The sequence below is a fragment of the Antechinus flavipes genome, chromosome 2, assembly GCF_016432865.1.
Source record: "Antechinus flavipes isolate AdamAnt ecotype Samford, QLD, Australia chromosome 2, AdamAnt_v2, whole genome shotgun sequence".
NCBI lineage: Eukaryota > Metazoa > Chordata > Mammalia > Dasyuromorphia > Dasyuridae > Antechinus > Antechinus flavipes.
In genome coordinates this window covers 247876842-247903041 of record NC_067399.1, presented here as the reverse complement: position 1 = coordinate 247903041, position 26200 = coordinate 247876842, and the positions used below count along the sequence as shown (strand labels likewise).

At 36.2% G+C, this 26200-nt stretch overlaps 1 protein-coding gene across 6 annotated transcripts in view; it reads right to left on the bottom strand.

The window, feature by feature from the left end:
* Positions 1–26200, bottom strand: part of PHACTR3 (phosphatase and actin regulator 3) — a 282307-nt gene that overhangs the window by 122636 nt on the left and 133471 nt on the right. For all 6 annotated transcript variants that reach the window (XR_007950491.1, XR_007950492.1, XR_007950493.1 and 3 more), the window contains exons 2-3: positions 6199–6360; positions 1764–1841 (exon numbers count right to left, since the gene is read on the bottom strand). Coding sequence is in view for 1 of the 6 variants with exons in the window: in XM_051976674.1 (XP_051832634.1) it covers positions 1764–1841; positions 6199–6360 (240 nt within the window). In the remaining 5 variants the exon portion in view is untranslated. The remainder of the gene's footprint in view (positions 1–1763; positions 1842–6198; positions 6361–26200) is intronic.

The window sequence follows — 26200 nt, the reverse complement described above, 5'->3', positions numbered from 1 at the left end:
ACTTTTCATGGCATCCAGGGCTCATACTCAGAGCATCTGAAGCTTTTTTTTTTTTTTTCAGGTAGGGAAGCACTAAAAATAGCCACTCAATCTGCTTCCCTTTCCTGGATCTGAAGAACAGAAATAATGGAAAAAATGCCCCCAGCTAAATTGGATTTATCAGAAAGCAAACTTCACTAAATTAGTATCCCTGCATGAAATCTGGATTAATTTGTTTCATATGCAGACTCTCTTAATTTCTAATACTTTAGGCCAAATAAACAAAACTTAGAGTACTATTATAAGAATGGAAAGGGGAATTGGAAATTCAGGGCCGTCACAGATACCTATGCCATATGGTTATCAAGGGAAAGATGCTGTTTTCCAAGAAAGAGGTCAGAACCTTTATTACAATACAGTCTACACTACCTTCTGCTCTTTCCCCATATTGCTCTTATGTCAGGATGATTTTTTTTTCCTTATAATATCCTCAAAGCAATATTCAGAGTCTCACAATAGGAGATGGCAGAAAAGGTCTTCAGCTTTGTGGAATTCACACCTTATAAATCATTTTATTTGAGCCTTATGGCTGTCATTAAAATAATCTCTAGAGCATGGGTTCTTAACCTTTTTTGTGTCATGAATCCCTTTGGTAGTCTGGTAAAATATTTAGGCCCCTTCTTGGAATAATGTATTAAAAATTGAAGGAAATGTTAAATTTCATTTAAAAGTTAGTGAAAATAAAGATATAATTTTCCTCAATCCAGACCCCCCAGCTAAGAATTCCTGCTCTAGAGAGAAAAACAGATCTATCATTATATTATCGAGTTTTTTGCTATTAATACAAATTCACATAAAATATAAAACAAGGCAGGATGATGAACTAAATCAGTGATGTCAAACTCAAATAGCAGTTGGTTCCACTAATAAATAATGACTTAGTTTTAAAATGTAACTTTATGTCTCACTATATTTTTATTTATTTTGTTAAATATTTCTCAATTACATTTTAATCTGCTTCAGGTCATACTCAGTAGTATTGTAGGCCATGTGTCTTGATACTTCTAAATTAAATGATCTCTAAGATTGTTTCTTGTTCTCACATTTTATAGTTCTTTGGCTAACATTCTTAGTCTTGTCACTAATTCTGTGACTGGTGTCACTGGGTCTTAGTTTCCTCATATGTAAAATGAAGATGCTAGACTAGATGATATCTAATGAATCTTCCTAAGGTTCTCCATCTACAAAATGAAGACATTGGATGAAATGATCTCTAAGATTCATTTGAGCTTTCACAGTTTATGGTAATTGTCTATGAAATTTTTCTGGATTCAGATTCAATTCAGGACCATGAAGTAAATGTGACATAAACAAGCAAAAACACATATACACACACATATGAAGTTAATTTCTAGCTCTGCCATCAATTTAAAATGAATAAAACAAAATTTTAGCACAATCTGGACCAAAGCAAATGGCCTGACAGCCAAAAAATTCCTTGGTAAAAATACTTAAGAGCCAAGTAACAATCAATTGCCATTGAAAATGTAAATGTGTCCTGGAAAACTCCAGAGTTTCTAGTGTTATGCTAAAATCTCATTTGGAATAGTCTATATATTTGGAAAGCTCCAGTTCTTTGAGCAAAAACACCTGAAGACACATTGATCCTGCTCTGGCCCTTCGTTTGTCTGTGTGAATCCTCCCTGTTCTACCCTTGAATACTTTGAGTTTCCAATTCATGTGATAGAATGGATGCCATAAAAGTGATTGAGGCATTGGCTTACCTTGCTCCATCATCTCCAGTAGACCTTTTTTAATGAGTTCATCCCGACCTTGCCTCGTGGAGATCTTCTTTTCCAACACTGCACAACACAAGAACACCAAGATGATCAATAATAAAGAGCCAGCTCATTGCTAATGATTGATTGCTCACTGGAAAGAAAGCAGCAGGAAATGGTGAATCTTGAGTTCACCCAAAAGAAATCATGGGAAATTGATTAACCAAAAGCTTATATTTAATTCTGAGTCCATAACAATAAGGACATTTTACAAATTTTGAATATTTATTTGTATAATAATTCCACAATTCTTCCATTTACCAGCCTCTTTAGAACTGTCCATACAGCACAAACTGTCAGAGTAGAATATTAAGCACCCTCCCCCACCCACCAAACACTTTTGTGTTTGTTTGGTTGTTTTTAAAAAAAAAAACATAAACTCAGTGATTTATATGAAAGGCAAAATTATGGAAATCCCTCCTCTAAGCTGTTTTCTGGCTCCAACAATTCAATAATTTACCAGCCAAGGAACATAACCTTTTTCTGCCCCCATCACTCTGATGTATTTTTCTGTTGTTTGCATTATCATTTTCTAAATACATTTCAACACACTATTTATGTCAATCCTCAGCTCTGAGACCTTTGTGCTTTCTCCCTCCAGAAATTCTACAAATAAATCATATATTAATAGCATTCATAAAATTCAAAAGAAAGCTTCCCCCACCCATGGGTGGATGCCAAATCTTGTCAATTTCTCCTTCAGAACAGTGTTCCTTCCTCTCTCTATCCAGCAGTGAAATCTGTTCTGCATGTGGGGACCACGTCTTCCTGGCTCTCATCTTCCCTCCATTCTCCTAACTTCTCCCCCACTCTGCTCTCCTGCTGACATTTAAAGACTGCCACAAAATTACCTAGTGTTATCTTTCTTTGGTATTAAGGCACCATCATTTCCTCTTCCAGAAAATATCGCTATAAATTAATTTTTACCTCAGGACATGACTTAGTGGCTTTAGAATAGAAACTGGACCTGTGATTTCATTGGTATGGGAATTTCCAATTCAGATTGCTATAATATAAGGTCGTTTAATATTTTATTAGATTTAGTTATTAAGTTTATTAAAGTTTTTATTTACAAAATATATGCATGGGTAATTTTTCAGCATTGACCCTTGCAAAATCTTCTGTTCCAAATTTCCCCCTCCTTCCCCCCTTCCCCTAGATGATAGGTAGTCTAATACATGTTAAATATGTTAAAATATATATTAAATCCAAAATATGTATATATATTAACATAAGGTCTTAAATAGTTATGTAAGTGGATTGTCCAGGGTTACACAAACAACATATGTTAGAGGCAGGCCTAGAGCCCAGATGTTTTTGACTCTGAGACCAGCTTCTTTCTCCAGGCATCTAGGTGATACAGAAGATAGAGCACTGGGCCTGGAGTCAGGAATATTTGAATTCAATTTTGGCCTCAAATACTTATTACTATGTGACCTTGGATAAATCACTTAGCCACTGTCTGTCTCAGTTTTCTCATTTATAAAATGGGGACCATAATAGCACTTACCTCACTGAGTTGTTGTGAAAATCAACTGAGATAATAATTGTAAAGTGCTTAGCACAGGACCAGAGTAGGCATATAATTAGTATTTGTTCCCTTCCCCTCTCTACACTATCTCTGGGTTTAATGGTACCATTAATTGTGGTTGCAAAAAATACTCATTTCCTTGAATTCAAATCTGGCTTTAGACACTTAGTAACTGTGTGGTTCTGAACTAACTCTGTTTGCCTCCGTTTTCTCATCTATAAAATGAGCTGGAGAAGAAATTTCCATTTCCTTGCCAAGAAAATCCCAAATGGGGTCATGAAGAGTGGGACACACTAAAGAATTACTGGACTGAACTTTCCAGGGAAGAGTAGTAAATATATAGATCTCACTGCCTCAAAAAGAAGGCAAGGTTAAAAAACAAATAAGTTTTAGAAAGGGTGAGTTAGGAAATAAGAGCTCTATAAATCAATAAGATTATTAGAATGTGAAAGGAGCTTAAAATGATCTAATTCAACCCCTTCATTTTACCAAGGAGGAAAATGAGTCCCAAAGAGATATTGTGATCCCTGAGTTATCACACTGCTTCTAAAAAGCAGAAGTGTAACTCTAATCTAATTCTAATTCCTAGCCCAAGAGTCTCTCCACTACAACACCTTGTTTTCTCTAAACAATGAAATAAAATCCTATTTTGTATTCATCAAAATAAGTATTATATAGGTAAGGGAAAGCTCATCTGATTGTCAGGAAAGCTAGGCTTGAGCAGCTCTATCCACAGGCAATTTGGATGACTTTAGGTAAATTGTTAAAGGGAAATGATATTTGCCTTGTTTTCCTAATCAGTAAATTGAAAAAGAGCTGGGTTAGATGATCTCTTGGGTCCCTTGTCTCTTTAATGTTCTATGAGAAATTAGGATGTTGGGGGCGCCATGAAAAGGGCCAACCCTGAATATACCCTTTCGTATCCCCATCAGAGACAGACTCCCAGGCTAACCCAGTGTACTCATTCTGTTGTTATCAAGGAGATTGAGGTCATAACAAGCAGAGCAGCAAAGAGTCTTAACAATGAAATATCACCCAGGCAAGCCTTAAGCAATTTTTTCAACATCGTGGCAGCTAACAATTAATAAGAAGAGTGTGAGGGGGACAAGCAGAAAGAATGTGCTATAGACAGTATCGAGCGCGATAGGCAGCATGATATAGTAAACACTAGTTTCACACTCAGAAAATCTAGATTAGAGTCCCAGCTCTGAAACTTATTAGCCATGTGAATACAATCATGACATTTATCCTTTTTGAATATCAGTTTCTTCACCTATAAGATGGTCAGAGAATCATCCCTGTTCTGTTTTACAGAGAGAGTTATAATAGTCAAATGGAGTTAATGTTTAGTAAAATAATTTGAAAAATTAAATAGTGCTTTCTTGAATCAGAGTTTGACAGGACTTTAGAGACAGGTCAGTATACCTGAAGCTGAATCCTTTCAACAATGTAGGTCCCTGATATGCAAGCGTACAACTTCTGCTTGAAGACCTGAGTGATGGGAACTAATTGTCTTGTAAAGCATACATACATTCTGCTTTTAGATGACTCAAATAGATAGGAAGTTTCTCCAATGCAGAACTGAAATCTATTTCTCTGACATGTCTACCCACTGGTTCTAGTAATAACCACTGTGGCCTAGCAGGACATCTAAATTGCTCTTTTATGTGAGACACACTGATCACCCTTCCAATGTGTGAGCTCTCATCTTTTCCCTTAGTTTTCTCCAGGCCAGGCATCCCCAGTTCATGGAACCAGTCTTTCTATATAACCCTGCTCTCTTCAGTCATCATCCTCGTTACCCTCTGATGGGTCCATTCCAGTTTGTTAAAGACCCTCTTAAAATGTGATGTCCAGAACTGAATACAAAAGACCAGATAGGCTTATCGGAAGAGAGAAAAGCAGGATTAGTATACTCCAATTCTGAACAAAAATAATGTAGCCTAAGAATGAATTAGCATTTTTGTCTGTGACTGTACACTGTTAGCTCACACTGAGATTGTGGACTACTAAAATTCCATTGTTTTTATTTTGTTTTGTTATGGACATTTTTGTGGTTGTTAACATAAGCTGCTGTCTAGCTACTCTATCCTATAACATAGTTTATTTTTTTTAAACTACCTCAATTTATGGGACTTTACATTTATCCCTATTATATATCATCTAATTAGATTAACCTCTTTGTTCTACCCATCAGAATCTTTTTCGGGGTTGGTCTTGGTTCTGTCATTCCATACTAAGCATTCCTCCCAGCTTTCTGTCATCTTACAGATCTGATAGCAAATGAAAGTAAGTGGCATAATTAATAGGCAGTGACAGAGTTCAAGCAGCCTAATGAAAATAATTTTGTCTCCTTATTCCCTGACAACTTAAACCCTCTTTGCTTCTTGAGAGCATTGGAGAAAACAGATTCTTGGGATATCCCAAGGCAAGACCTCCTAAAGCAGTCAGCTACATAGCTTGAGCCCAAGGTCTCAGTCTAATTTTGTATGAGCATCCAAGATACTAATTATAATCATAACTAATGCTGATATGGTTCAAAAAAGACACTAGAAGATGAAAGGCTGGGGCAGTCAGTGATGTTCAGTTTCAAGTTGAGTTGTTTTCAAAGCAGAGAACTTTTCCTCTTAATTATCAAGAGTTACTTCTGTCATTATGGCTCACTTTTTAAAGAATTTCAGCTAAATAGTAGAAAGAACAGAGGCTGTAATTTCTTTACTCTGCCTAAACTACATTCTTCACCAAACTTCAGTGAGATTCTCTACCAGGAACAAATTCCCTTATTTCATTATGACTCTTCTATGTGGTAGAGTTTGTCTTTCCTTTTCCCCTTTATATTGTAGGTTTTACCTGATGAAGTCTGTTTCAGCTTTTCATTTTTCTTTTTCCTCCATTTCCAAGGCTTAAAGATCCTGCCTAACGTGGCCAGTTTGCTGTTCCTCCTCACTGGGGGAGTGCGAATCCCTGAGACCAGATATTCAGAACGTACTGCAGGAGACTGGTCCATCTCATCTAGAAGAGAAAAACCACAAGGGGGTTTTCATCAAATCAACAGTGTTTCTCAGAAAGCTATATGGGAACTCTTTCACCCTAAAGATTTCCAAAATCCTCTAAGGATCATGAAAAATAGTCACTCCTTCCCCTGAAAAATAGTCCAAGTCTTCCCTTGGGCCCCAAAGAAATTGCCCCATTTTTATATCCACCACACACCAGTCAAGCCAACATCTGCCTTATATAATGTGCTTACTTTAGTTTGTTTTCCATATGAAAACCACACTTAATCAACAAAAGCAAGAAACAAGGGTTTGAAGGTGGGAGGCAATGGAGAGTTGGGTTTTGGTGCCTTCAGTGAAGCATAATTGGATGAAGATGAATTTAAGTCTCATCTGTCACTAAGAAGCCCTATCTTTCCAGGATTATCTCTATTTCCCCAAACTTGACCCTGAGAGGGGGTGTGATACAGGGGAAAGAACATTGGATTTGGAAATGGGAGATTTAGTTGCCAACTCTGCTTCCAACAACTTGAGGAAATTCATTAGATGCTTTGGACTTCAGTTTCCTTATCTGGAAAATGTACTAAGGAATCTCAAAAGTTCCTTGCAGTTCTCTACCCCATATTCCTCTCCAATCAGGGTATTCTCTTCATTTTGTTTGGCCTCCAGGAATTTGTTCACGTCATTCCCACTTCCCTGAAAATGCCACCATTGTCCATCACTACAAGGTTAAATCTGATTTGTCTATCAATAGCACCAAAATTAGTTTGCTTTAAGGCTTGCAAACTACTTTATCTGCATGGTAGCCTCTAATACATAACAAATATGTCCTGGAGAAAGTAGACACATCAACAAGATCAGAGCCAATGGAGTATCCCTCAAAGTGAAAATTATAAGTGGTAACATTAGTGTCATTATTTTCATTTTATTGATAATTTTCTTTAAAGAGGTGAAGCCAAATGCCTAAAATTAAAGCAGCCTAAAATTACAATCTTGTAAAGTCTGATTTCTTCATGCAGAGAGATAGGATGTCTTTCTCCTCTAACTTCCTGCTACATTTCTTATTTATATTACTAATGGCATTTAAATACATATTTCCTTAAAATGATTTTGATTTTATTTATAATAATGAATATGTGCTTGTTTCTAAGCACACTCCTGAACTATTTTTGATTCATCCTGATACCCCCCCACACACACACATTCATCACAGGATCATAAAATCATGAAATTTAAGGTGGACAGGATTCTGATTTCATTTAGTCTAAACCTCACTTTTAATTAGCAAACAATCATTAAATGCCTTCTATGTACTCAGCAAAATGCAAGGAGCTTGGGATATTCAAATAGATTTCTGATTTCATAGATCACCACCCTTTCATCCTATTCATCTGTGAGGTTCTTGTCCATATCCTCCTGTATGTTTGGCACGAAGGGCCAACCCTACAGGTAAGGGTATTTCCCCAATTTCTCCTAATATTACAAGCCATTACTGGCTGTCCATCTTTCATTCCTTATCTTTGAGAAAAGACAAGCCTCCCTTCTCTTCCTAGGTCTTGACTTTATCTTTTACTCCTATACTTCTTTGAAGTTCCTCATTGTTTTTTTTATTGCAGTCTGTTCACACTCACCATGTACCTATTTATTGCTATCTGTATAATATTTATTTTCGATTATTCAGAGACTGTTACATCTTATGTTTCACTGTTCTATAATACTATGGATAGACTACTAATCTTATTAAAAGTTCCCTTTAAAAGCACAGGTGATTCTTTTTTGTTGTTTCAATAGAGATTTAGAATACAATAAAAATGGGAAGTGTCTGCCCTCAAGGGGCTTACATTTTTTCTATTGAGAGTTCAAGAGAAAACTGAGTCCAGAAAAAGGGATGAAATAGATTGTTAAAAATCACATAGAAATCAAAGCAGCAAAACAGTGCCTGGTGCTGTTGTAGTAAATGCCTGGATAAACGATTACAGACTTGCTAACTTGACCCAGGTCCTGTAATTCCAAATCCACTCCTCTTCACTTGGTCAATACTCTTGCATATATATACTATAATCTAGGTGTTCAAGAAGCATTTAAGCCTCCAATGGGAGGCTGTATGAGAATACTAAGTGCCCTGAGAAGGGCACGATGGCAATGAAAATAGGTACAGTAGTGAACAGGCAAGGAAAGGATGCCAGAGATGAACTCTGCCAGCCCTGCCACTTTGCCAAGCCTTGGCATTGGTCAACAGTGGTTTCAGAGCAATGTCCTGAGAGAACTAGTGAACAAAGCATCAGACGGCTTCCTGGGGATGTCTGCGAAACATGAAGCACAGTAGAAAGCATTCAGCTGAAAATGAATGTTTGTTTCTGGATGCTTTGGTGCCTGATAAGCCGGGGAGGAAAGAGTTCTGTGGGTTCTGACCTGACTTAAAGATCCACTGGAATGATGACATAATGAAAGCTGTTATCAGAGTTTACAGATTTTCCCCATTAAAGAGAGGCTGGCTTCTGACCCAAAGTAGGCAGGGAAAGACATGCTTATTAGGGTGATCTGTGTACATCCGAGCAGCTACAGCTGAGGAAGGGATGGAGCTCTCTTGGGCATCTGACAAACACTGAAATGAAGATGTTCCCATCAATCACTCAGCCCATCTCACAGAGAATCACCACAGTACATCCTCTATGGGAATGGGAGAGAGGAAGGCTGCACAATCTCTCCAGAACTACCTCGCTCTGGGGCCTTTGCTGCTTGAACAGGCCCATTTGCTCCCGGAATTTCTCAAGCATGCAAATGGAGATTTGATGGCTGGCAGATCTTGTGAGGCTGTTGCAAACTACTGACACAGGAGGGGATTACCGAGAATCCCAGCATCTTTACTTACTTGTTTCTACACACACACTTATTGATCCTCAGGTCGTTTTCATGTGGTACCAAAGGTGCCCACATACAGTTTTGTTAGTGAGTACAAAATGCTGGTACCTTAGCCTAGCATCAGACCATATGGCAGAGCAGCCAGAGTGCTGTATAGAAAGTAAGGAAGTTCTGAATTCCAGCTTGGGCAGTTGCAAGCTGTGTGATCCTAAGGAAATCACTTAACTCTGCTGAGCCTCAGTTTCCTTATCTGTAAAGTGTGAATAATAAAAGCCTATTTCAGGAGGGTGACCAGGCCACTCCTCTCTTCAATTTATCGCTCCTGCCTCAGAACTGGGTACCATTTTCTCTTTCCTCTCTTTTTAGCTTCTTTTTGAATCTGTCATCCTGAATAAAACTATTAAGTTCCTTGAGGGCATGGATATTTGCATCCCCACTGCTCAGCACAGTGACTAGCATATGGTAGCTATTCAATGCATGTTTATTAACTGACTGTTTCACATTTTTATAGGTGTAGGAGCTAAGGTCCAAGAGATTTAGTGATTGGCCTAAGATCACACAGATATTAAGTGATAGAACCATTGGTTGATGGAAGACTCATAATAGTAAAAACTACAAATTCTTTAATCTGTATAAACTAATAAGATTTGAATTATGGGCTGTGGAAACAAATTGTTATAAGCTTGTTGTGAGATGTAAATGAAATTTTATATGTATATATATATATATGTATATATTTTTATCATTCTGTCACTTTCAGTCACATCTGACTTTTTGTGACCCCATTTAGGTTTTTTTTGGGGGGCAGAGATGCTAAAATAGTTTGCCATTTCCTTCTTAAGCTGATTTTACAGATGAGGAAACTGAGGCAAACAGAGATAAGTGAGTTGCCCAGGATCACACAGCTAATGTATGAGGCTATATTTGAATCTTCCTGACTCCAGGCCTGGCAATCTATCCATTGTGCCCCATATGGATATAATATATATTTGCACACATATACACACGCACACATATCAAACCACAAAGCACTATATAAATATCAGCTATTGTTTTTGTTACACTTATTACCAGGAAAACTATAATATTTCTAAACTATAGCATAACAAAACCAGAAAGGTGGTCTGTACTTTTTCCAGTCCTTTCCCTTATCTCCAGTCATACCCTCAATCCCAAATAATTCCCTCAAATACATCCATATCCTATAACTATCAATTCTTGGAATAAAACAACCATAACATTGAGGAAAGTTCTTTAATCAAAACTGATTTTCTCTTGCTGTAACTTGACAGTTAAATAAATTAAATTCCTATTGTATGTGAAATACTTTTTAGACTTCTCAGTTGAAAATGAAAATATCTTATTGTTCTTTTCCTTTTCTATGAAACCAAAGAACAAACCCCATGGTGTGAAATATTCCAATTAAAAATACACTCATAATATGTAGCTATTTACCTTCTAAGCATGTATCTAATTATCTCTACATAGCTCATAATTCATATCTTATTGCTTTATAGTGATTACTTGAAGAATTTGTAACTTTTATTGCTATGGGCCCTACATTAACCAATAATAGTTCTGTCACTTACTACTTGTGAAATGCTGAACAAATCACTAAATTTCCCTGGAGCTCAATTTTCTCATCTGTAAAAATGAGGGAGGTTGGACTAGATGCCTTCTCTGTTTTCTTCCAGATTTAATTTTGTGGATGATAAGACTAATAATGTAGATTATAACTCTACCTATCTCAGTAGATGGTTTTCATAAGTTGTTTCATAATGATGGTCATCCAACCACAGACACACATGGCTATCACTAGGTCAATGGTATAGAAACTTTTTCAGCTTGATAAGGATGATAAAACTAGCAGTTTCATTTGTATGCTGCTTTAAGGTTTATAAAGCACTTTACATACATTATCTCAGTTTATCCTTATAGTTCTTTGAGGTAGGTATTAGAGGTAACATTTTCCCTATTTGACAGATAAGAGAACTGGGGACAAGAACTGGGGACAAAGTGACTTGCCCACAGCCACATGCTAGGAACTGCCAGATAGTAAACACTGAAGTAAACACTTCAGTGCAACAAGTTTTAGAGACCTTGGAGTTCCTTCCACACTTGATCAGCCATCAAAGAAAATCTTGAGTGAAGGGTTCCTATAAATTAGGGTAGGGGAAAAATAATCTTAAGACTGAAACAATATGCTAGAAATGTTCTGCACTCAGACATTCAAAAGAGAATCATTTTTAAAATTGACAAATATTTGAAAATTTTCCAATCTTTTTTCCAATTGTCACACATAAGAGTTAAGGTTAATAGATTTTTTTTAAACTACTTGGGTGTTTGTACTACAAAAGTCCAGGAGAGAAATAAGAAAGTTAGGCTTCACTTTCCTCTTAAGTTAGGCTTTCCTCCACTTAAGTTAGACTTAATTTTAGCAGCATCCAAGTCTATTTTTCCTTCCACCCAGCAATAATAGAGGAAGGAGCACTATATAACAAGCATCTATCAGTAGATAGAATCATTCTCTAAGATTTTGCAATCAGGATTATGATGAATGAAGGAGGAAAGGGGTTATTTTAAACATGCACCCTTTCATACAAAAAGCCACAGATAATTCTGAAAATCAGCACTGCTTCCAAACAAGGCTAGTTGACACCATTCCCAGAATATACAATCCTGGGAAGCAGTGGATTGGAGCATTAGCAGGACAATAGCAGAAGCCTCCAAAACATCTCTAAGAACTCAATCTGGCCAAGGCTCATCTTGTTCATGAAAGGAAGCTATGGTCTTCTGAATCAGGAAATTACTTTATATACTCCTTTCCAATGCTTAGGAGTTCAGAGAACTCCTCTTGCTATAAGGTATTAGGAGCCTTTTTCTTTAGACTATGTTCAACTGAAACTGAAAATATCTTATTGTTTTTTTTTCATTTATATGAGACTAAAGAATAAACTCCAACCTATCTGATGTAAAAATGCCTCCACCTAATAACAACAGCTCACATTTACAAAGCACTTTGATTTTACAAAGAATTGTTCCCTGTGAAATATGGAGAATCAAGTTGATGTTCATTTTCCAGAAGAGAAAATCAAAACTTATAAAGATAATCAGTCTACAATCTATCCAACTCACAGAGAACACCAAAAACAAAAACAAATGATAACAAAAAATCCAGCAAATGTGGCTTTTCTGTTTTTCTCTTTATTTGGAGAGCTGCTACCATTAATGAAGCATAATCCTTTACCAATAAGATAGAGTGAGTAAGAGGCATGACCACCAATACTCTGATCTAAACATTTACCCATGGGTATGCAATTTAATCACATGAGGTAGGCAAGAAGCATCCATTTATAGAATGGGAACTGTTCGTGTCTTTTCCATTTTTTAACCATATGTTTGCATGGCATGAGGAACTTTAAGTCCTAACTCCAGTTCTTCACCTGGGACTTTATCTTGTCTACCTCAGTTTATTTATTTGTAAAATGAAGGGTTGGGAGTAAATGGCTTCTAAAATTCCTCCTGGCTCCAAAGCTATAATCCTATGTTTTTTATTACAGTCATAACAAATATGATTAATAAGGTTACCCTATATGCCATATATAGAGAATCAGAAAAATTATGATAATTAAACCTGGACTGGAGTTCAAAGACAGATCATACTCTATCATTAAAAAATCATTTTTTATGTGAGGAAATGAGGCTCAGATTGTGAAAGTGATCATCCAGTATGCTCCATATCAAGTACTCGTTAGTGACAGAACTGGAAATGACAGCATCAGAAGAGACCACAGAGATGATCTATACTAATCCCTCTCCTCTATTTTACAGATGAGGAAAGTGAAGTCTAAGGGTATGAATGACTTCTAACTCCCAGTCCATTACATCATACTGCATCTTCTGCAACATAATAAAATAGATGCTTAACTTATGATAGTGCCACATACTGTTTCTTTTAACTCACTTTTTCTTCAAAATAAAAATTTGTATTTTATATTTTAATTTTTTCCGATAACATGTAAAGATAGTTTTCAATGTTCATTTTTGTAAGATTTTAAGTTCCAATTTTTTCTCCCTCCCTTCCTTCCCTACTCCCAAAGACAGCAAGCAATCCAATATAGGCTATACAAGTATGATCATGTTAAACATATTTCTATATTAATCATCTTGGTGAAGGAAGAACCAGAACAAAAAGGAAAAACTATAAGAAAGAAAAAAGACAAATTAAAAAAGCAAAAATAGTATGCTTTAATCTGCATTCAGACTCTATAGTTCTTTCTTAGGATGTGGATCACATTTTCCATCTTGAGTATTTCAGAATTGTCTTGGATTGTTATATTGCTGAGAAGATCTAAGTCTATCATTGTGATTATCACATAATGTTGCTATTACTGTGTGCAATATTCTCCCGGTTCTGCTTACTTAATTCAGCATCAGTTTCATATAGATGATTCCTGGTTTTTCAGAAATCCACCCACTCTTCTTTTCTTATAACACAATACATTCATATACTATAACTTGTTCACCCATTTTCCAATTGATGGTTATTTCCTCAATTTCCAATTCTTTACTATTACAAAAAACTTGCTATAAATTAAAAAAAAGTTTGATTGATATCTGGAAATATTTGTAAAGTTCCCCCACTTTTACAAAGAATGGGGTCTGGGGGGTGTCTTCTCATCTCTCTGGAACAATGCTTGTTTTTTATAATTTTGGAACATTCACTTTTGATTATTTTGTGGCAGTTATTCTTTCTATGCTATATTTTACCTGTTTCAAACTTAAAAGGTCATAAAATCTAGGATTGAAATAAGCCTCCAAGATCACTGGGAATCTGTTTACATCCTTGCTCTGCTATTTAGTAGGCTCAGTGAAGTGTTGGGCCTGAAGCCTGGAAGATCTGAGTTCAAATATGGCTTCAGATACTAGATCTGCTATCCTAAAGGCAAGTTACTGGATAAGGAAATAAGAAACCATTCCTGTATCTTTGCCAAGAAAATCTCACGGACAATAGGGTCTACAAAGAGTCAGACATGACTGAACAACAACAACAATCTATCATTTACTAACCCTATGACCTTCGATAAATTATCAGATAACCTCTCCAGGCCATTTTCTTCCTCTGTAGAATGAGTGGCTCACACATGGCATAGCATACATGAGCTAGAAGAGACTTCAGAGATCACCTATCAATTCTGCTTTTCCAACCATCCCTTCCTACTTATTATATGACTTAGGACAAGTCATTTTCTCTCTCTGAAAGAAAGGGAAAGGATATGCCCAAGGCCACAGAGGTAATAGGTAAAAAAGCCAGGATTTGACTCAGATTGATTCCAAATCTAATGCACTTGCCACTCATGTTATATTTTCCATATATAAAAATACTTAAATCATTATCCTTTCCAAAAGTTTGAAGTCAAAGACTTGAATCAGAAACTGACTTTTTTCCCAGCTTTATTTTATGATTCATCTGTTCAGGCAACCTAAAATTAGGTTATTTGCTATTTTACAATCTCAGCTTGCCCTCAAGTAACTTCATATTTGCATAGGCTGTCCACATAATTTTTGTACATTTTTCAATAGTATTTAATTTTTCCAAATACGTGTATAGTTTTTAACATTCATTTTTATAAAGCTTTGCATTGCAAATTTTTTCCCTCTATCCTTTATCTGCCTCTCCCCTAGAGGGCAAGCAATGTGATGTCAGTTAAATATTCATAATTCTTTTAAACATATTCCATATTTGTTATGTTGTACCAAAAAAATCAGAACAAAAAGGGGGAAAAATCACAAGAAAGAGAAAAAACAAGCAAGCAAATAACAAAAAAGTGAAAATACTATGCTTTGATCCATATTCAGTCTCCATAGTTCTTTCTTCAGAAGCAGATGGCATTTTCCATCCCAAGTTTATTGGAATTACCTGAATTCACCACATTGTTGAAAAGAGCCAAATGCATCATTTGATCTTTTTACTGTGTACATTGTTCTCCTGGTTCTGCTCACTTCACTCAGCAACAGTTCATGTCTGTCTTTCTAGGCCTTTCTGAAATCAGGCTATCCATGTATTAGGAAAGATACCTTACACTCATATTAAAATCTGTGTCCTCTTATTACTGCAGGATGATTTTTTTTCTTTAAAATCAGGTGTCACTTCTTCAATAAACTTTTCCTGATTCCTCTCCTATCTTGAATTCCTCAGTCCAAATATTTTATCTCACTTCTTTAATCATTTTCTACCTTTTAGTAGTTATTCACACAAATGTCTTAACACCATACTATGTCATAAATTTTATGAGAGCAGAAAATGTCTTATTTCATCTTAAAATTCTTAGCGTCCAATAGAATGCCACCCAACAGCAAGTTCTTAATGAATATTGAAGTATATCTGGCTGATAGGGATAAAGAAAGCCTTTTGCAAACCTATAAAAAGATGGATGGGAGTAGTAACATTAATTTTTTATCAGCCTCTTGAAAATCTACATTTCCTGGGTTATTCTACTTCAAGATGACATAACCAAGGGTTTACAATTCATGAAAGACTGCAATGGCATCCTATCCTTTCCTCCTTCTTTCCTCTGGACATCCTACAGGAGACTTCCATCTGCAGAGTCTTTGCTATCTGGCAAATTACATTTTTGATAAAGGATCTTTGCTGAAAATGCATGAGTACAATGGGGTCTTAATGTAACAGTATTTCAGAGGGGTTTAAAAAATGAAGACAGGATTTTCAGAGGCATTTTATTCTTTAGTTCTGCAAATTCTATTTCTTAAGATAAAGGGTGATTCAGGGGAATGTCTTTTCCTGTTCTCTGAAAGATACTTGAATGTCATTTTATTCTTTACCATTGCTTCCATTCAGAAAGAAGGAATGGAACTTTTTTTATAGATGTTAGGCTTTTTGTGAAATTAATGCCAATTATTTTGTCTACAATAGGGACCAGATAGACTCTGGTTCTTTAAAACTTTAGATAGCACAGAAAGATGCTGGAGATATTTCCAATCCCAACATCAGACTTCCCTATTGTAGAGAGCTCTGCTGAGAGGAAGGCAACTCATAACATCAAAAAGATCTATGACGCAGTAGATGAACTTTGGAATTGGAGTTAGGCCATTGGTGGGGCTTCTATCTTAACTCAGAAACTTATTAGCTGTGTTATCCTAGGCAAGTCACTTAAACTCTTCTGTGCCTCAGTTTCCTTTTCTGTAAAATGAAATTGATGACCTCCAAGTTTCCTTCTAAAGTGTCTTGTCTAGCCAAGAAATTTAAATAAACCCAAATTCCAAAAGGTATTTGGTTTTGAGTGAGCTGATGGTTGAAAGATTATACCTTCAGGCCACAGGTTACTGATCCCACTGCATTTGTAAGGTCAAAGAATGTTGTGTCAAGAAGCAAAATACTACATAACCTTATAGTAAAACTGGGATAGGGAGAGAAAGAACTTCACAAGAATTATTCCAAGACCTCCCAGCCCTATTAAGATGAAGCACATCAAACATTGTACAAGATCTTGAACATCATCTAGTTCCTTTTCCCACAATAAATGGTACTGTTCCCATCAGTGAGTTAAAGGAGCATCTGCCACCCAAGGTGACTAACCATGGGGACAAATCAGAATGTTTTTCAAGCAACTATGTCCTCTGCACAGCAGATGTTCAATAAATCTTTGTCAAAGAAATAAGAAGCTAGCCCTATTATTTTAAGAGAAACGTACTCATTCTAGATCCCAACTTTAAAAGTAAACTTTCTCTCCCTCTTGGTATTTCCTGTGAGGTAATTTAACTTAGTCTATGGGTCTTATAAAGAGAAAAATATAAGAATTAAAGCCTGAAGGTGCCTTAGATAGGACCTAATCCAAACCTCTTATTGTATAAATGAGACTGAGGTCCACACAGGTCAAATTATTTGCCCAAGGTCACATGGGTAGCAAACAGCTGTATAGGGACTTACACCCAGGTTCTCTGATTCCAAATTGCATGCCTTTTCTACTGTCCCATAGTGTTAGCATCCTAATCCCACCTCAGGAAAATGACAAGACTAAATATGGGAAGCTGTCTCTCTGTGCTGCAGTACTTCTGGAAGGAAAGCTTTTTATTTTACACTCATGCTAATCTCTGCTTCAAAGCAAGGACATGTCAAAGTGCATAAAAAATCATGCAGTAAAACAATCCAATATCCATTTATTAAGCAACTACTATGTGCAATTCAGGAATACAGAAATACAAAAAAAAATCAGAAAAGGGAAACAGTAGGAGCTGAATAAGTACTCCAAGAAAAACAGTGTCTGTCTTCAAGAAACCATCTCTAGTAGTCTTAGTCTATGTCTAGTCATTAGACTCCTATTGTTCTGGAGGGGAAAGTGAGACAGTTGACCTTGCACATCCCTCCCTCACTTCAATCCAGTTCAATTGAATGCCATGGTATCACCTCCCTGATGTCATGGTCCTCTTCAAGAACAAAGGACAAACAACAACTATTTAAGGGGTAAGAGTTGATTCAGATATAGTACAGGATAGTATAGTATAGTGTATGTAGATAGATAAGCAAACACACACACACTCCCAAAAATCTTAGTGTATTTTAAAACTATACATCCATATGCTTATGCTTATTTGAAGAAGTTCTATCACTAATTGGAGATCAGAAGATACTTTCAAAGGAAGTAACACATGAGTTGGAGTTTGAGGGAAGATAGGAATTCTGGGAGGAAGATATAATAAGAAAAGTATTTCAGTTAAGGGGAAGAGTCTATATGGAGGCAAGAGAGAGAATGCAGACTTCCTCAAATAAGCATAAGCATATAATTATATAGCTTTACAATGCACTAAGATATTTGGAACTGTGTATAATGTAAAGTGTCCAAGAGGAAGTTATGGATAATCAGCCTAGAAAAGTAAAAGGCTGGAAGTAATTGTAATAGGGTTTTAATAACAAACTTAAGAATTTACATTTTATACTAGCACTCATAGAGAGCCACTGAAGATTCTTGGATGAGGTGGTTACGTGATGAAATGAGACCTTAGAAAGATTATTCTTTAGCTGTGTAGAAGAGGAGCTGGACAGGAGCTGTTTAGGTCCACACTAATAAAGGCTCATGGAAGAGTAGATAAGAGGATAAACACAAGACATATATTCCACCTATATAAGCATGTTGGTATTATTAATAAAATGATTAAATTACCCAGAAATTATATATCTCCAACTTTTTAAATCTCTATATTAGTAACTAATTGTATATGGAGGGTGAAGGAGAAGGAGTCATTTGAGTTTACAAACTTTGGTGACTGGAAAGATGGTGGCCTCCTGAAAAGAAATTGGGAATTTTGAAGGATGGATAGGTTTGTGGGAAATATAACTAATTTAATTTTGGATATGTGGAGCTTGAGATGAACATATCTAGCAGACCCGTTGGCACTGGGGGATCAAAACTCAGGAGACTACGGTTACTTATGGGCATCAGCCACCGAAGTTCTAATCCTTTCATTCTTCCCTCCAAAAGAAGGTAAAAAAGGAATAGTGTAGGATAACAATAAATCCCATTAAATCTCCTAAGTCTCTTTTAAACAATTTTGTTTTCTATCTGTTTCTGGAGGTGGCTTCACACCACTTTGGAACACCCCAGAGAATTATAAGAGGTGGCAAGACATTAACAAGGCTGCTAGCCTTCCTCCTGAATCAAGATGTCAGACTCTAGTGGCACTTCTTCCTGCACAAGAGACATTAGCAACTAATTAATGAAATATGTTTCCCCACATTTGAATGAGGAAATAAAAAATGCAAGAGCTTTCTGGGCCTCCCAGTGAAGAAGGCTTCCCAAGGGGCACAAATGAAATTGCCGGAGGACCTAATCATTCACTATAGTTAAAAGCAATTACTTTATGATACACAGTGGAACATTACAACAAAGAAAGAGAATGCTCCTCTCTCCAACCCTCCCTAGTTTTGCTCCCTTTTTCCTCTACCAAGGAAACAAACCTCTTTTTCTCCTTTTCATTTCTAACTTCTGGGAAAAGACAATCTGTTCTTTCACCAGCTTCACTAGCCATTAGGAAGGAGCAGAGGGTCCTAGATAGCTTGAGATGGTAGCAAGAATTTTAGACTTGAAGGCAAAGGACCTGGTTTAAATCTCAGCTCTAAAACTTACCACTTGTGAATAAATCATTTCCTCTCTTTAGGCTTCAGTTTGTTCATCTGTAAAATTAGGGTGTTGGATAAGATGGCCTCTAAAGTGTCCTACAGCTTGGAATCTAGCTGTGTGATGATGAAAAATCACTTTATCTCTGACTCAGTTTCTTCAACTGTAAAATGGGGTTAATAATAGCACCTACCTCACAGCAGGGTTGTTTGGCACATAGTAGGTGCTTAATAAATGCCTCCTTCCTTCCCATTTGAAATAAATAGCATAAATTGAGAAGAAGATGAAAGAATATGGGCAAATATAAAAAACAATTAGTTTTTATGCTGTTTAAACGTGAGATTTCACTGCTGACGTTAATTATTCGAATGCTCCAAAACTCCTAAAGCAAGATCACAATCACCCAAAAGAAAACTGACCAATTATCCACACAGGAAAAGCAAATGGAGGAAAAAAGGCTGTTATCCAAATTATTATAAATTATTGAGTAGCCAGCTCATTGCAGTGGTCTATCATTGTGTGTATAAATAAATACACACACACACACACATACACATATATTCCAACAACAGTAGGACAATAAACTGAACCCAGAAACAAACACAAATAAGAGAATAGAGTGTGGCTCTAAATTTTAAGGTTTTTTTCCTGATATAAAACTTTTTAAAAAAATATCTTCTGAATTCATATTTTCTTGACCTCTCTGCAGGCTCTGACACTGTTAATCATTCTCTCCTTCTTGACACTCTCTTCTCTAGATTATTGGGACACCACTACTTTCTGGTTCTATTACTATCTATACGACTGATTCTTCTCAGATTTCTTTGCTTGATTCTCTTCCAGATCACACCTTCTAATAATAGGTGCTCCACAGGCACAGGGTTTCTATCTTGGACTTTCTCTTCTCCTATACTGCTTTGCTTGGTGATTTCATTAACTCCCATGGATTTAATTACATCTTCATTCTGAGGATTCTCAACTCTACCTCTTGTCAATTTACAATCTTTCTGCTCACCATTAATCTAGTATCTCCAACTGCCTTTCAGACATCTTGAACTGAACATTCATTAGTAATCTTAAACTAAACATATCAAAAACAGAATTTATCCCTCTAAATCTTTCCCACTTTCTCTCTTTCCTATTACTGTAGAGAACAACCCCATCTTCCCAGTCCCTCAGGCTCATAATTTAGAAGTCATTCTGTACTCCTCTATCTGTCACCCTGTTCCCCACCCACACCCCTATATATCCACCTGTTGCCAAAGCCTGTCATTTTCACCTTTGCAAACTATTGAGTATGTCCCCCTTTCTCCTCTGACAGCCTCCACTCTAGTGCAGGCTCTCATTACCTTAGCCTGGACTATTGCAATAGCCTGCTGGAAGATCTCCCTGCTTCAAGTCTCTCTCCATTCCAATCCATCCTCTATTAAGCTACTAAAGAGATTTTCCTAAAGTGTAGGTCCAACTAAATTACCCACCTACTCAATAAGTTCCAGGGGCTATCATCTCCACAATGAAATAAAATATCCCTTTGTTCAAAGCTCTTTATGATCTACCCCATTCCTCTTGCTAGTTTTCTTGTATCTTCATTTCTATCATATACTTTTCAGTACAGTGATACTGGACTTCCTGTACCACAAACAAGATAATTGTTTATCCAGGCATTTTCTTCAGTTCCAGGCATTTTCTTCAGTTGTTCCATGTCTAGAGACATGTCTGGAATGTTCTCTTTTTATTTCCAACTATTGGCTTCCTTTAAGTATCAACTAAAATCTTCTATATTACAGGAAGCCTTTCTAAACACCTCAGTTTTAGCACCTTATCCCTGTTAATTTCTTCTATTTATTCTGTGTGTGTGTATACTATACTACTATATATATATATATATATATATATACACACATATATATATATATAGATAGATAGATAGATATAAAGATATAGAGATATTGGGATAGTTTGTTGTCTCTCACACTAGACTGGGAGCTTCTTAAGGATAGGGACTGCCTTTTGCCTCTTTTTTGTATTTCCAGTGCTAAGGACAATGCCTGGATGAAAAAATGTTTATAGCTTTATTAAAATCAATATTTTCCAATGATTTTACATGGATACAAAAGACAGACTATTACAATCTCCAAAGAATTAGAATTGTAGAGGTAATTGACAGCATTACCAACAAAGTATTTATTTTTGAATTACCTGTGCATAAGATGCACCATAAGACATCCTCAGAAAGATGTGTAATACTAGAAAAGGAAGCTGGCTAGTCACAGCATGAAAAAGAGAGGACTTGGACAAAGGGTTAACTATCTTGGTATCCATGTGTTAAGATTCTTAGAATGGTGCAAACGACTAACCGTCCATCACAGAGAGGGGTCAGGAAGACAGAAATAGCTACAATGGTTTATGGGTGAAACACCCCCTCTCTATGACACTCATTCATTCTCTTCCCATCTCTGGCTCACTCCTTATTTAGTGGGTCCAAAATTGATGTATTTAAAAGAAACTTGAGGTCTGATGAGACAAAGTGAGGGGAAGCTCCCACTTCCCTTCCCAACTCTCCTTATTCCAGTAACTAATAAAATCCAGCCTGTATTCTGGTCAGAGCTAGGGTTTTTTCAGATCTCACTTCAGAGTTTTACTTCTCAAGGACCAGAATATATAATGAAGAATTATCCGCACAGCGGCATATCATCTTTGGACCCTTGTCTGTGTATGTCATCAGTGGGAATGGGAAAGTGATTTTCTGTCCTCTACTTTTGTCAGACTTCATTATGGAGTCCAGTATTGAACTTCATGGTTTCAAAAGGATATTGCTAAGGAGAAAAATGTTTAGAAGACTACCAAGAAGAGGCTTGAATCATGTAAAATAAAAATTAGTTGAAGGAATTGAGAGTATTTAGCCTAGGGAAGAGAAGAGTTGGGAGGGATAAGGGAACATAATCAATGTCTTCAAGTATCTGAAGGGCTTTCAGGTGGCAGCATAATTAGACATGATCTGTTTGGCTCTAGAGGGCAGAACTAGCAGCAATGGGTGGAAGCTACAGAAAAGCCAAATTAGGCTCAATATCAGGAAAATTTTATTAACAATTAGAACGTCCAAATATAGAATGGATTGCCTCAAGAGATGGCAGCTTCTTTCAAACAAAGGTTAATTAGCACTTGTTAAAAGAAAAGTCTTTTCATAACGTGGATTGGACCAGATGTCCAGCAAGGTCCCTTCCAATTCCCAAATTCTGTGATTGTTATTGTTAGCATCATCATCCACAAGGCAATTAATTTACAATTTCCCAATTTTTAGAGACAATACAATAGCATTACAGAAGTTCTGACCTGCAGTCAGAAGACCAGAATTCAGGTCTGATCTTTGATGTAGTTCTGTCTTGCCTCAACAAGTCATTCCCTCTCTAGATCTCAGTTTGCTTTCTACAATATAAGGAAGCTGAACTTTGTCTGAAGTTCTTTTTATTTTTAATGTTCCATGTTTTTAAAAGTCCATTACATCTGATAGGCAACATTTTAAGATCTGTTCCAGGTCTGACATTCTAGATGCTAAGGTCTCCTTCAGTTCTAATATTCTATGTTCTAAAACCCCTTTCAGCTCTGATATTTTAGTTTGAAGGCTCTTTCTAGCTCTGAAATTTTATTAAAAGCATATTTAGGTTAAATCTCTGTATCCCTCCTAGAGAATACCCTAACAGGTAAGGATGTTACTTTGATATTTTGATCAGTTTTTTAAAATGTATCATATGCTAATACTGAGTTTCAACGTAAATTTAACAAATTGTAAATAACTGCTCTTAAAAATGATTTGAAGTCTCATGAAAACCTGATTGAGCAGGGATGGGGGAAGTAAAAATTTCTACATACAGGAACCAGGGTGAATCCATTATTCTCAGAGTATATACAGAATTTAATTTAGTATTTAATAATTGCTGATGTTCCTAGAAAAGAAGTAAATGGAGACAACAAATAGGAAAGTTGTTTTACTAATGTAAAAGTGTTAGTTTTTTTTCTTCTCCATGGACAGAAGTGCAAAAACCTCTTGAGAAGTGAATAATAATAAGTGAATAACTTAACATGGGGTAATGGGGAACAATCCATCTTTCCTTTCCTTTGGCATTTAGTTGAGATGCTTTAAAAAGGATTTTGCTTTCAGTATGTATGAGGTCACATTTGAATTCAGATCCTCCTGACTCCACCCTGGCTTTCTATCCACTGTGCCATCTCTCCCATCTAAGCATGTAGCAGCTCAGGTTAGTAGGGGACAGAGAATCAGAGAGCAAGCAGAAAGTTCATTTATAAGGAAGAGACTCCACTCAAGTAATTTCTCAAATCCTTGAATGGAGGATAGCATAAAAAATTGATATCAATAAACATCTTTAAAATCTCTTTTTAATTGATCATTTCTACTCTGAGCCTGATAACACTATGCCAACTTTGATTTTCTTTGTTCATCTATCCCCTAGTAGAAATTCAAATCAATAATGACTTTTGCACAAAGTAATAACAGAAGAAGGAGAAAAGTGTTGATGAGTATAGGTAAAGATGGGCATAATAATGATACCCATCTCACAGGGCAGCTAAGTGGGATAGTAGGGAAAGTACCAAACCTTGAGTTAGGATGATATCTTCTTGAATTGAAATCTGCCCTCAAATATTTATTAGCTATGTGTACCCTGTTTGCCTTCTTCATTTATAAAATGAGTTGGAAAAGTAAATGGCAAACTACTCCTGTATCTTTGTCAAAAAAAACAAAAAACAAATAGGGACATCAAGGTGGTATGGGGTATAGAGCACCAACCCTGAGGTCTGGAGGACTTCAGTTCAAATCTGGTCTCAGACACATATATTTCCTAGCTATGTGACCCTGGGCAAGTCACTTAACCCCAATTGCCTCAGAAAACAAAAACAAAACAAAACAAAAAAAAATGAAATCACAAACAATAAGACATAACTGAAATGACTGAACAATAATACCTATATCACAGGGTCATGGTGAAGCTTACTTGAGATAAAAATATGTAGACTGTCATTGCCAACCTTTAAATGCATATAAAGTTTAGTGGTGATTCTACTTATGATTACTACTACTATTACCACTACTACTTTTGTATTTGAATGTAATTTCCTAACATCTGAATAACAGGATCTTCTCTACAGAGTCTTGTCAGAATAAGTCTATACAAAATCCTCTGCCACTATTCAGTATTCTTTGTTGCCTCTTTAAAGAGGCTACAATAATTGGTGTAGCTTCTTCCTATGGTATTTCAAAAGTAAAAGGACAGGTAGTAGTTATATTAGTGACAAAGAAAATCATAAGAAAGTAAATGACTACACATTAGGACCTGGAAAACCTGATATAAAATAAAAATATTAAAATGTCTTTTGCTCATATGCACTGAGTAAAGGAAACAACCAACTCATCGACCAGGAACCCATCTGTTTAACATCAACCCCATCATTCTGCCAACAGTAGCTAGAGTCTGCCAGACATATGGTCAGCTTTCACTTAAAACACAGCCTAAAACTTTAGAACTCAGTTATGAAAATGCTCTATGGAGTTTATAGACATGAGGCAGAGAGAGTCAGACAAAAATAAGACATAGAAGAAGAGTAGTTTATTTTCCCCCTCCCTCAAGAGGCTAGTGAAGAGCTTCTGTCTTTGGTTATGGATGAATTTTTATGAAAAATTTCTGGCTATAAAAGTACCAATTCTTTTCTTAACAATAAACGCCATCATTAGAGATTCAAGATGAGAATTACCATGAGAGTGGTGCCAGACTTGGAATCAGAAAGAGCATCTGCCCAGCAGGGTAGTTGTAAAGATCTAACAGGATAATATTAACACATGCCTGGAACATAGTAGACACAGTATATATTCATTCCTTTCTCCCAGCCCCTTACTAGCTATGTGACCTTGGTCAAATCATTAAGCCCTGGAAGCTTCAATTTCTTCATCAGGAAAATGAGAGGAGTTGAATTAGCTCACCTCTGAAGTATTTTCCAGCTCCAAATCCATGATTCTACAATCTTACAAAGAATAAAGGGAATATGTGAGTAAGATAAACACACTTTGAAATGGTCTTAACTACAAGAAGTAATCCAGTACAATTTCTATGTAAACATGAACACCTCTGTACCCTTCCTATCAAGTAGCCACTTGTCCAGTCTCTACTTGAACATCTTTAGTGAAATACAACTCACTCACTCCTGGTAGAGAATTTAACAGATTTTATAAACATTTATTAGGCACCTACTCATAAAGAAACTTGACAATGAAAAAAGTGTTGAATTTGGAGCCAGGAAGTTATTTAGTCAAGTATGACTCTTTGTGAACCCATTAGGGATTTTCTCAACAAAGATACCAGTATCTGCTTTACCATTTTCTTCTCCAGTTCATTTTACAAATGAGGAAATGGAAGTAAATGGGGTTAACATGATTTGCCCAGAATAACACAGCTAGTAAATGTGTGAAGCCAGATTCAAATTCAGGTCTTCCTGACTCTAGGTCCATTACTCCATCCCTTGCATCACTTAGCTAGAGTCAAGAAGACCTGACTTCAAATTCCACCGCAGATATTTCATAACTATATGACTAGAAAACCTCTTAAGTGACTTAAGGTCACTAAACTTTTCTCAGTGACAATATCATCATCAATAAAATCAGAATGAAATTAATACCTACACCATGGAGTTATTGTGAATATAGATGAAATAAAACACTTTCATTAAGCATTTATTTTGTTCTAGGCACTGTACTAAATGTTGGACATATAAAAATAAGGTGGGAGAGAGAATATTTCTACAGGAACTTACATTCTAATAGGGACACATTATGAGAAACAAGAAGGAAAAAGCAAT